Raw genomic sequence first — 12,893 nt, 5'->3', positions numbered from 1 at the left:
GGAGACTGAGTAGCTGTGCCCTTTGTTTTCAATATGAATCATTATTAGCAGGCCTTTTTTAGCAGGGCTTGCTTGCTAATGCAGCTGGAAAAGGTCATTTTACCATCCCTAATATGGCCTTTTGTGGTCACATTGATCTTAATTACTGACTAAGCAAAATAAGACTTTTCTGAGGAAATGAATAAATTCCCCTGCCCACTCATTTGTGATGTTTCCATAGCTACTCCCTGCAAATCAGAAAAGGAGAAAAACAGATGTCATGAAGCACTATTAGTGTATAATTAGTGATTGTATAGGACCATCATTCATTTCTCTCTGGAAATACCATTGTGCAGCAGCGGCAGGCACTCAAAATTTGATGGGATAGGAGAATCTGAAGTCTTTAAATGATCAGAATGAAATAAAAGCATGGCATTTATGACACAGGGAGGTATATAATATATATAACACACTCAAAATCTAAGAACTTGTCCCAGTTTTCATATACAGGCTCAGCCTTAGCTGGCTGTTGGGTGAGAACACAACCAGCTTCAATCATGTAAGAAATCCTTCCCAAAAGTACTGAAATATCAAATTCCCCCTTTGCTTTAAAGCTGGGGGAATCAAATTCCTCCTGTTCCTCTCAAGTAATACAAGAACTATCAAAAATCAGAGGCCTCTCTGGCCACCAGCCCCTGGTGGGGGAATATCCCACCTTCCTGCACCTCTGGGTCAGTCTTTCCATACAAAGTGATGTATTTTTATATCATTCACTCTTCCTACAGCGGTGTTTGGCTGAGCGTGAAATTTGGGAACTCCTACAGAGTTATCCCAGGAGATACATTCACAGAGCTGTTTCTTGGAATGGGACCCATGGTGGAGTTCCTTAGCTGGGTCCAAGCTGTCTTTGGCTTGGTATTCAGTTCCTGTGGCTTTTGACCTGCAGAAGCTGAGGACAGAGAGTCTCCCATGAGCCTGGACATCCTTTGCTTTTGAACTCAGCCAGAAAGCTCCAAAGAGTCCAAGAAGCCACGTGCAGGTTTTTCCAGTCTCTCATTCCTCACTGGTCACCAGCACCTGCCTGGGAAAATGCCCTTTTCTGCAAACATTTGTCGAAGTCAATGTTTGGATAACTTTGGGAGGAGCCAGAGGTCGGGCTGGCGGCAGAGGATGTGCCCCTGTGGAATGAGGAAGTAGCTTTGTCCACTCTAAACTCTTCATGGAACTTGGTTTGGATTTCCTCATGGACTCAAAGGGATTTAATACCTTCACACCTTCGTGCCCCTCCCTTGCAGCTCCTCATTCATACCCAGCTCCAGGCTCTTTCTGCGTTCCCCAAAACTGCAGAGACACAAAAATGCTGAAGCTCTGGGAGTGTTTGTGTTGTACCCTGCCCTTCTGGCTTCAGCTCCTTAAATCTCTTGGCACATAACCTGCCCCCGACAGGGAGTGAAATACCTTGGTGTGGCAGCCAGCCTGCAGAAATGGGCTGCTGCAGGTGTGTTTAGCTCCTCCTGTAGCTAAATGTCATTCATCTTTTAATCATCTTGAAATCACCGTGCCATCTCTATGGAACAAAATGTACTAAAATGTAGATATCTTTTGCAGTACTTCTAGATAAAAACACTGTGAACAAGTTTATCATCAACTGATGGTGGCCTACTGGGTTTACTGCTGTTTTTCAGGTTATTTAGTGCTTGTTTTTTTTCCTAATAGAAAAAATTCCAAACATGCTGATTGAGCATTAGGATTAGAGAAGACTGGAACAAATTGCTTAATGATAATAATGACCTGAGCTTTGGAGAAAGCAGATTCCTGGCAGAGGTTCAAGCTTTGTAGGAGGCTCTGGTGCCGTATCTTTTCAATCTGAAACCTCCAAACCCCAAACACGCACCCAGATAGAAAGGGTTTAGTTTATTCCCTGCCACAGGTAAACCTGGTTCCCACATCAAGGGAATTGCCCCAGCCTTGAGCAGCTCCCAGTCACCCTCATTCCTGTCTTTCTTTCCCAGAGGCTGTCAGCCAAGTGCAGCCATGGGGTTGTTAATTGGGACCTCGAATGAGGAAAAGAAAATCACAAACCCATGGGATTGCCAAATCTGGATGTGTCTCACACCTGTAATTTGTATTGGAAGATTCTTTCTAGACAACTTCCAAAAGTGTTTTGGGGCTGCTTTCCAAAGGGAAGCCAAATTGGAGGTGCTTCTGGAATATTTGGTCAAACCAAGGGGCAGCATGATGTGACAAAAAGTGGCATCTTCCTGGTACATCCAGCTGCCTGAGAAATATTCCCCATCCCTGGAAGTGTCCAAGGCCAGGGCTTGGCTCATCCTGGGATGGTGGAATGTGTCCCTGCCCATGGCAGGGGGTGGAACTGAGTGATCTTTGAAGCCCCTTCCAACCCAAAGCATTCCATGATTCTATAATTCTAAATGCAAGATAATTTTTTTAAAAAATCTGTCCATGTGGGAGCCGTTTGGTCGCATCAACAGATTGCAGCAAGACACTGAATTATCCTTAAATCCCCTCATTTAACCCTGAAGATTACAGCAAAGATGAAGGAGTATGTTAAGTGTGGGAATGCTGTAGAGAAGATGGGTCAGTAGCTGTGTGTTCTTCATTGGTTTTGCTCTTTGGTGCTTTTACTTGGAGAACAGGTGTCCCACCAAGCACATCCCAAAATCAAGCACTTGTTGAAATCATTGAGAGAAATCCCAAGATGGGATTGATTAGAAAATCATTTCTCCAGGCCAGAGCTCACCAACTGTACTAATCACCTACAACTCTTGCTGTAGTTTGTGGGGAAAAAAATGACTTTTTTTTTTCCAAAGCATTTCAGCTTATTAAAGGGGACACACACATTTGGTCAGATTAATTGTAACCCAAAATACCTATTTTCTCTCCACTGACAAGAGCAGCCAGGCAAGACATTCAGTTCTGCAGTATGGACACCTAAATTGAATCTTAACACTTTTCTCCAAAAGTCTTCAAAGGACTCTGGGATCCCTAGCATAATTATAAAATAAAGTTTGAAAGTTGCAACCCTGTGCTTTTCAGAAGAGAAGTAGGAGCGGGAGAAGTTACAACTGCAATAAAGGATTTGAATTTGGGAATACTTTAAATTCTTGGGAGCCATCCATAAATACAGAATCTGTCATTTGGAAAACAGACTCCTTGTTAAATATTCACCAAGCACTTAACAGCATCTCACACGAAAGGTAAATATGCTGAAAAGGATGTTTTGAGCCTCTGATAGTCCAATGTTTCTCCATTTGATTTAACAGAAAATGATTACAGTGAAGACAACAGGAGCACGTGGGTTATTGTACTTGCAGTTGTGCTTTCATTTCTTGGTATTGTTCTCCTGATCGTTATTATTGTGTTTGCTGTGCGCTGCTGCCTAAAGAGGAGAGGTGAGTGGACCTTCATGGCTGGTCTATACATTAAAAACTGGTTTTGATTAGACATAAATCTACTTTTTGTCAGCTCTGATGCTGCACAAAGACATGTAAGTAGAAAACCGAGCAGGCGGATCCTGCTCTTAACTATGACCTGTTTAAGATCCTCTTTAATTTCACCATCATGTTTCTCTCTTAAATTTATTCCAATCAGTGCCAGCCCTTCACATTAACTCCCGGGGGGGTGGGTCATGGTTTTTTGGGAGTATGTTCATTTTTAAAGACATTTAAAGGTTTTTTATTGAAGAATATTTTCAGTGCCGTGTGTCTAATTCCAGTTTCCATGTAAGCTGCTCTACAGGGCTGCCCAATTTTGCAAACAGGGTGGGGAGATGCTCCTGTGGTAGCTGGAACTCAGGACATGCTCTTAGAGAACTTACAGAGGTTTTAAATTTTAATTTTCTGCATTTTAAACACTTTTTTTTTTTTTTTTTTCCCCCTCTCATTCTCAGGATCTACTTATGAAAATGAAGTAAGGTAAGTCAGATGACGTGGGAAAACTTTTTGTGTTGCCGGACTCCTTGAGGCTGCTGCAGGGTGGCAAGAGGGACGTGCCAGTGTCTTTGTCCTGGCATCCCTCATCCCAGAATTCCCGGTGCTGCCGGGCTCTGGGAGCTTGTGGGGACACCAGAGGGATGGAGGACAGCATCCAGGGAACGGGACAGACCCTAGGGATGAAAGGCGAGCGCCAGGACTCGCACCAGGCTGAACTGTGATCCCACGGCGGTGAAAACGCCATGAAAACTCCCAGAGCGCCGCTCGCTGACGGATGCAGCGCACAGGAGACAAACTGAGCAGCTGCTCCGTCAAAGCTGAAGGACAGAGCGGATCCCCAGGTGTCCCGGGGAAGGCAGGGGAGGATGATGCCTGGCCGCCGGAGCCCGCCCGGCGATTGCCGCGGCCGCCACAGGATGTCACTGCCACACCGGCAGCGGGCGGATTCCGCCGGCTCTTCTAAGGCTGGATAAACTGGTAAAAAATAAAAAGCGTTCAGAGAACAGGTTTAGGTTAGATATGAAGAAGAAGTTCCTGACTGGGAGGGTGGTGAGGCGCTGGTACAGGTTGTCCAGAGATATTGTGACTTTCCGTCGCTGGGAGTGTTCGCTGGAGCAGCCTGTGATAGTGGAAGGTGTCCATGCGCACGGCAGGGGCTTGGAGCGAGATGATCTTTAAGGTTTCTTCCAACCTAAGCTATCCTATAATTCTAAAAAAAAACCCACAAAAAACAATGAATAAAGCTGTCCTGTGGATCATTATCAGCCCCTCATTCAGAGATTGTCAGCCATGATTCAGTACAAAGCTGTCGGTCCATTATTGCACTGAGCTGGAAAACTTTAGAAATCAGTAACTGGTGGCTCTCAGCATTAAGATCCTTTTCATCGGCACCTGTGTGGCTGTGACAGCCGTGGCAGTGGGGTTGTTCATATTATTATTTTTATTTAGGCAGCACTGTAAATTCATTCTCTGCCTACGCTTGTGGGGCTTTTAACTCCCCGTCCTTTAAAATGAGTTTGCAGAATGTTCCACCCTGCCTGGCACGTCAGTAATTCCCAGTTTCATCAGCAGCCTCTTGTGGGGAAAGTTTGTGGAGGTCTGTTGACAGATTTCCATTTGGAGAGCACTTTATTGATAGGAGACAAAATAAGGAAATTAGATACCCTCTGTTTTCTCCCAAGGAAATCATGCTTATTGTGCCATGCCATAAGTGGAAACTTCCATGTGATTTCTTACTTGGTGGGGCTAAATTAATCTGCCTTGCTGCTGTGGATCTGCAGTGCTTCTTTCAGACAGTCTGAACAGATCCAGAATAGGGCATAACTTTCCTTTCCCTCTATGTTTTTGCATCTGATCTGGGCAGAAATAATTCTACCTTCATGGCAGAAGTGGGGTTTTAGCTCTCAATACTACAAAGTTACTATCTTCTCCATTAACTTTAAAGATGGGTTGTCTCACTGTATTCACAAACCTTGCTTATACTTTAAAGTTAAGAAAACTGGGATGACTTCAGGTTCTGAGTCTCAGTTTGTACTCAGAGATTCAGTGTTGGCAGTTCTTCAAGGTTTGGGAAGCAGTGACCCTGAAACCACAAGTATTATTAACAATCACAGGTTTTGTAGGCTCAGGGTTTTTTGTTTTTTTTTTCCTTTGGGGGGAACTTCCCTGCAGTAAATAGAATGATGCTTGTCCAGATTTTGGAAGCTGCATTGCTGTGGTAGCAAAGAAATAGTGAGACCAAACACACACTGGTTTATTTCCCATCTTTATTTTTAACTTGGCTGGCTATCTTCCTATACCTCCCACACATTTTTTTTTTTTTTTTCTTTCCATTTCTTTTCTTTTGTGGCTTCATTTTATTTTGCTACTCCACTGAGTTTGTTGGGATCTAAGGCTCAGATAAAAGAGACAGCACAGTGTCATGTAACATGTGGGGGTGGTAGCTCTAAACAATTGCTTTTGTCTTCTAGCAACCATGGCAGGGCTCTTAGTGATGTCCAACCTGTTTATCTCCTAAAAAAGCCCCATAGTTGACAGCTGGCTCACCAGATTTATGTGTGCATTAGTAACGCCCTTGTGAAGCTCTGTGGGCCTGCAAAGTGGTTCCTACTAAATATAAAAGAAGCAGAATTGCAGAACTGTGGAATTGTTGAGGTTGGAAAAGACCTGCAAGGCCATCAAGTCCCAGCTGTGCCCGATGCTCATCTTGTCTTCAGCCCAGAGCACTGAGTGCCACTTCCAGGCCTTCCTTGGACACCTTCAGGGATGGGGACTCCAAACCTCCCTGGGCAGCATTTTCCAATGCTTAACAACCCTTTCCATAATAAATTCTTCCTGATGTCCAACCTGAGCCTCCCCTGGCACAGCCTGAGGCCATTTCCCCTTGTCCTGTCCCTCATTCCCTGGGAGCAGAGCATGACTCTCACTACAGTTTTTGCACAGACGCCACTACCACCCCTTCCCACTAAAAATCCTGGTTTTCCATAGTCCATTTGTGTTTGCCACACCTCAGACTTAGGCAGAAGTGGACATGGGACTGCCCTGGAGAGGGGTCCATGGTAACAACAGATCAGTAGTAGCATCTCTTGCAGCATCAGAATTTTGGGTAAAAAAGCATAATTCTCTCCCTGTGCAGCTGTGAGGGCACCGTTCTGCAAATTCCGAGACGTGTGACTTTAACCAAGGAATTTCTCTCACGTGTAAAGTAAATTTCAGAGTGAAAGATTAACTTCAGAGTGTACAGATGAATCACTGACTGTGGGGATGTGAGAGGACACGCTTTGGTTTTGCAGCTGGGCACCAAGATGATGAGGTGTCATAAGTGACCTGGCTGGTGTTCCATTACTGGGCACCTAAATATCCTGCAATTCAGAATCAGAGATCAAAATTAATTTTCTACAAAACCTATGATCTGGCACAGGGTCCTCACTTTTTGAAGGCTGCCTTATTTTCATGGGTTTTGACATTGCAGTTGATGGAAACTTTCCAAACAGAATTCCATGGGTAATATTTCCATATTGGAACAAGATTTGTACCAGCTAATTGCTTGGAATATGTTTTGTACCTTTATTTTGGGACGTGAGACATTTACTTTTTTCTCTATGGTCTGCTACCCAAGAGTTCTCCCACCATGAAGAACTTCTAATGGCACCTTTTTGTTTTCCAGAAAAGTTTCAGCTGAGAAGAAAAAAGATGGTGATTTAGAAAACAGGCAGAGGAATGGCAGTGAAAATCTGGGATACATTCCAGAGGAACTGTGGAACACGGAACAAAGCCCAAGTGAGTCTAAGCTGGTGAATCACAGGTTGTCAAATTGCTTCTCAACATGGGACTTTTGGGCAACAGGTCAAGCAATGAAAAATACGAGGTTTCACAATATTTATTGAAGGACTTGTGCTTTTTCTGGACCTCTCCAGAACATTTTTGATTTTTTAGAGGAAGATCCTCCAGAAATATTGAGGAAACATCCAAGTTCTTTGCAATTGAATTTAGATTTAGTCCTGTTTTTTTAATGCCTTTGTTCTTCCAATTGTTTTCTGGGGCCAGATGTGGGAAGACTGGATTTTCATACAAGCAGCAATTTAGGCAATATTTTGCAGTTGGTCTGTGAAAACAAAAGAATATCCACCACTACCAACACAAAAAAAAAGAAAGAGAAAGAGAAGAAGGAAAGAATAAAGGCAGTTAGTGAACTATTATTTTACTGATAAATGACTAAGGCATTATAAATTCTTGTCCTTAAGCACAAAGACTCTTCAAAACCAAATGTAAATCTCTGCTGAATCGTTACCCGCCACTTGCATTTATAACCACATTATTCTCAAAACATTGAATCAAACACTTAATGGCATAAAATTATTGTGCAGAGTCTATAATCCAGGCACACATCCTTTCCTCTGTGACAAATACATGGTGAAGAAATAAGTACAGGGGAAAGATTTCGAGACTATGTAGTATTATAAAATGCATCAGTTATAAAAAGTAAAAGGAAAATTAAGTGAATCTGGACAAATTGATCCCACAGAATCCTAGATTGGCTTTTTTCATATTTGTATGTGTTCTGGGTTGACCTTGGCTGGCCACCTCCCTTCTCCACTGACCTGGCTGTCTCCAGGACTGTTTCCCTCACCCTTTCTCACTCCTCTTTCCCAGGTCCTGCTGTGCTGGATTTTTTTACCTTTCCTTAAATATGTTATGGCAGAGGTGCTACCAATGTCACAGCTCAGGCAGGACCCTACTGGAGCCACCTGGAACTGCCTCTGTCCAACACTGGGGGCACCTCCTGGTGTCACCTCACAGAAGCCACCCCTACAAACTCCCTCAATACAAAAATCTCGCCATGTTAGCCGAAAAAATTAGCCTTGGTTTTGCTCACAGATTATTAAATCCTATTTAACCACTGTGGTTCATGCCATGGTGGACACTGAGTAACAGTAATCTTTTATATTCCTGTTGCAGGACTTGCCTCTCTTCCCCCAATGTTTTCAAAGTTTGCTGGCCCTGATGACGATTTGCACATCACTTCTGTACCAAAGGTAATGCTGATATCTTGAATATCTCGACCTTTTTATTTCTTTTTCACGGAGTGCATATTGTGCTAGAGCCAAACATTGATTTTGGGTGGAGGCAGACAATTAGAAGTCAATTACAGCTGTAATTGGGTAAATGGAATGTCAGCATTCCTGACTGTATTTTCCTTCAGACTTGAAGGAGGTGTGGATATAAGATGGAAGCACTGTGAAGGTGAGGTTTGAGGTTCCTTTGCAAAGAAAACCCAGTGTAGAGAGAGTAAATAAATGTGCATTTTCTCTGGATAATTTCTTGACTGCATTTTCTAATATTCCAGAAGTTGCTTCAATCAGGAACTTTACATAGATGTTGAAACCTTTGGTATCTCATCATTAAGAGCTGGAAGGGAAAGCGAACACACAACACCCAGTGCCCCCAGAGCTTTGCCCCTTTTCCCTGTGGGTAAAATGTGAAAAGAAGAGCTCAGTGTTTATTCCTCCACTGGTTCCATTCTCAGTGGCCTCGTTCTGGAGGCTGGTGCTGCTCTCAGCTTCCGGCACTAGAGCAATGTGAATCTTAATTTATGCTGTATTTTTCATTTAGCACCTCTGGGCTGGTTTTTGCCAATATTCTCTTGAGAAAGTGGCAGTGATGTGGTACTGAGTTCACTCCTCAACACAGTGATAACTCATTTATTTCTGAAGAGCTGCTTCAACATGTACAATGCAGAAATCTCTCTTGGGGATGACATTGCACATAAATCACAGCGGAGTGTGTCAACTTCTTTTGGCACACAATTAGACTTAGGAAGCACTCAATCAACAATTAAAACAATGATCACATAACACCAGTAAAAAATAACAGCAATGACACTGATGCATTTGTGCCTGGTAGTTATGACGGTTGACATGAATTACTTGTCAAACAAAATACTGTTAAAGCAAAGCTGAAAAGTCTGCACAAAACAGCGGAGGCATCAGTGTGGATCTATAACCCCAAGCAATATTTTCAGAAAGAGTTTGGGATGCTTGTGAACAGGATTATGGGGCACAGGCTGTGCTTCCATGCATGTGGCACATGGTGTCTGCTCTGACAAGCAGGAAAGGTTGTGCTGAGCACCCTGGACACATCTCAGGGCAGGATATTGACTCCGAGAGGCGTCTGGATGTGGAACTTGGGGACATGGTTTAGGGGTGATGATGGTGCTGTTGGGTTGATGATGGGAATGGATGATCTGGAAGGTCTCTGCCAGCCTTGATGACTCTGGGATTTGGTGGTTCTGGGATTCACTTAGCCATTTCCCAGTGCCTGGGTGCTCCCTGATGGTTCATGGGCACTGGTTGGGCACTCTGGTGGCATTAAGGCATTTAAGTGACATCTGAAAGGCATCAAATTTGGGTGTTCTCAGGCAGCTCCATCCACTGTGAGAACAACAATGTTGTGAGTAGAGACCATCAGGAGACTGGGTCCACTGGCCTGATTCAAACTGAGACATGAAAGGCGCAGCCTGCTCATGAAATCGTGAGTTAGATGGCTTAGGAGTTCAAGTGGCCAGGGAAACTTGGAATCCATCACAGGAACACAGCATAGAATCGAAATATTTATGATTTTTAAACCATTTGTCCCTGTACAATATAAAACCTCTGTTACAGTAGCTTCTACCTGCACACAGGTTCTTGACAAACACCAAGAGAGAATCGAGAGGTGAAAATTATTTATAACTGTTTTCCGTATGTTAGGGGAATATTTAGCAATCTAAAAACGGCTTGGTGAAGACAAATTATTTCTCAGTTTGAACAGGGTTTCTCAGTATATTGTGATGGCCCCATCTTGTGTATGCGGGAGCTGATAAAAGGTTGCTGAAAATTTACCCTAAATTGTGGATTTGCAGTCCATGATTTAATTTTATCGCAGTAAATGCAAACAGAGTAAAACTTTTCCTGGACAAAAAGTGTTTTCCTTTTGCATTCATAACATTTGTTTTCTCACAAAAGGTGTTCTGGATATATTCCAATAAAACTCAATCACCACTGATGCCAATATATTGCCTAATAGCCATTGTAGTGCTCTTTCATTATATTTCTTGTCAAGTAGGAGAAATCAGATGTTAACTCATTTAGCTGTTTGCTGGCTAGAGCTGAATCAAACAATTTGCTCAGAAACCACCTGCCTTCCTGCCATCTTCTAAGCACAGAAAGTTGTGATTCTTAGTTGGCTTTCCCTGCCTGAGTACTGGAAACATTCCCAAAGACTTTTCACCTTTATTCTCCAGGGTCTTTTAGTGAGAAATAGGGGGTTAAAAAAAAAAAACAAAACCAAACCAAAACAGGAGGAAGGGAAGTTATCCTGAGAATTTTTTCCATAGTGAAGGAGGTCAGGAAGGGGTGGACTGCGACAAATTACTTCTCTCTCCCTGGATAATCAGGAAAAATGAGCAAAAGTCCTTGCAGTGATTCTTTAGAGGTCAAGAAGAAAGAAAGAAAATCCAAGGCCTCCCTGAGGAGCAGGAAGTCCATCCACTGATGGAAAAATTGCAGATTGAAGATGTAAAGCCTTATCTATTCCCGTGTCTCTGAGGGTAATGGCTTCAAATTTGATCCCTTCTGTTCCATATTTAAAAAAAGTTACTATTTTAAACTATTTGGGAGATTGAAGGAGACCTCATATCCCAGGTTTTGCTTCCTCAGCATTTGTTACCCATTGACCCAACTGGGTACAAACCTGAAATCCTCAGTCTGTGTCATAAAGGTTGACAACAGAAAAACCCTGAGCTCAGCTTTTGGCCATTCAAACTTTTTGAATCAGAAACTAATGGAAAATGTCCACAGAAGATAAATGCTGCCCAGTAATTGCACTGATCAATTCACAACCTGAACAAAAGGTTTGCCAAAGAACAAGGGAGGAAAATCAAAGGTGTGCGAGACATTTAAAAAAAATGATGAGTAATGAAGCAAATTATTGAGCTGAGGGAAAAATTACCAGCTACTGAAAGAGGAGGCCAGAAGCATCACTCAGAGGTGCTGGACAGTCTTCTTTGTGATGATATTAACTGAGAAAAGGTCAAACTGAGAGCAGAGGTGCAGGCTTCTGTTTAATTGCAAATATAGTTCCTGTCAGGGATGGGAGAGTGTGATTTTTGCTCTCAGAACCAGGGCTGAGCTGCCAGAAAAATGGGTTTGAGGGGCCAACATCTCACTCAGGGAATGGTTCCTCATTCTCTGACCCACAGTGCTCCTTCCAAACCTCAAGAGCAGTGAGGGGGATCCCCTGGCTGGGGTTTTGCAGATTTTGGGGCAGCCCCACAGACAGTTGTGCCTGAACAAGGGCCACAGGGCCAGTTCTGCCAGGTCCTGGGAGCCACCTCCAAGGAAATTTCTTTTCCAAGTTCCCACAGAAGGAGCTCTAAGGACTGAGCAACTTGCAGGATTGGAGAATCTCCTAGATGAGCTTCCTAATTAGCTCATTTAATATGCCATAAACAGCTCTGTGATAGATCAGGAGCCCGTTCCATAAGAGGGTGTGAGTGCTCATTTCCAATGGGCCGGATTCATCCCTGCTGTGACTTCAGCGCAGCTCCAGGAAGCTTCCACAGCCTCACTCCTCCTTTCCAATCCAGAGTGAGTCATAGCTCCCTTAATGGGGAAGGATCTATTTTTCTTCTTAACTACTCCAAATGACACTCTATAAACTGGAAATGTTATTTAACTGTGGTTGGGGTTTTATACCGAGAAGGAAGTGAATGATGAATTGCAGCTCCATTTATTGCCCCGTATAGAACTGCTCCAGCTCTGAGGGTTGTTGGGAAAAAGAAAGAAATTAAGCTATCAAAATTGAATTAAAAGGTCAATAAATAGAAAAATAAATCAATGAAAGCAAACAATTTTATCCCTGCTGATGAAATGGCCTGCAGATATGTCATGTTATGATATCCATTGGTTAGCATATCTTGATGGAGAGAGCAATAAATATTGATGATACAGATAAAGAAAAGGCAGGTGCTGTTTACAGGTTTGGTTTTTTTCCCCAAAATGTGTGTGGGAAAAGGGGAGGAGGGAAGGCATATGGGTGGGATTAACCCAGGAAGAAACAAGGGGGAATTTCCAGGCTGTATTGATGGGTAGGGAAATGTGCTGACTGTCCAGAAAGTTGACAGGATGGAACTGGTTTGTTACTTTTAGTCAGAGTGTATCTGAATTATTTTGAGGGTATCCAGAATTTATAGGGTGGGTGTTTTCCTGTAAATGAAGTGAATTTAGAATCAAAATTGAAAACTAAGGGCAGGGGGAGAAATAACCTTCAGAACCAGAAAGGCGTGCCCCCCTGATTTTTTGTTCTGTTTTTGTTAGCCCAGCGTGTGATGCATGCAGACACATTGGGGAGCACTCCAACCACATTAGTGTCAGCAGTTTGTTCTAATGCAGTTAGGCTTGAAATTTTTTTGGCTGGCTGATA

At 43.1% G+C, this 12,893-nt stretch overlaps 1 protein-coding gene across 2 annotated transcripts in view; it reads left to right on the top strand.

Moving 5' to 3' along the window:
- The window catches only part of IGSF5 (immunoglobulin superfamily member 5), a 31,655-nt gene that overhangs the window by 9,891 nt on the left and 8,871 nt on the right, over positions 1-12,893 (top strand). For both annotated transcript variants that reach the window (XM_040056527.2, XM_040056526.2), the window contains exons 5-8: positions 3,264-3,392; positions 3,890-3,914; positions 7,099-7,211; positions 8,391-8,467. In XM_040056527.2, the coding sequence (XP_039912461.1) occupies positions 3,264-3,392; positions 3,890-3,914; positions 7,099-7,211; positions 8,391-8,467 (344 nt within the window). The remainder of the gene's footprint in view (positions 1-3,263; positions 3,393-3,889; positions 3,915-7,098; positions 7,212-8,390; positions 8,468-12,893) is intronic.

The sequence above is a fragment of the Hirundo rustica genome, chromosome 2, assembly GCF_015227805.2.
Source record: "Hirundo rustica isolate bHirRus1 chromosome 2, bHirRus1.pri.v3, whole genome shotgun sequence".
Lineage (NCBI taxonomy): Eukaryota > Metazoa > Chordata > Aves > Passeriformes > Hirundinidae > Hirundo > Hirundo rustica.
The sequence above is the reverse complement of the archived record's forward strand: the minus strand, read 5'-3'. Positions and strand labels throughout refer to the sequence as shown.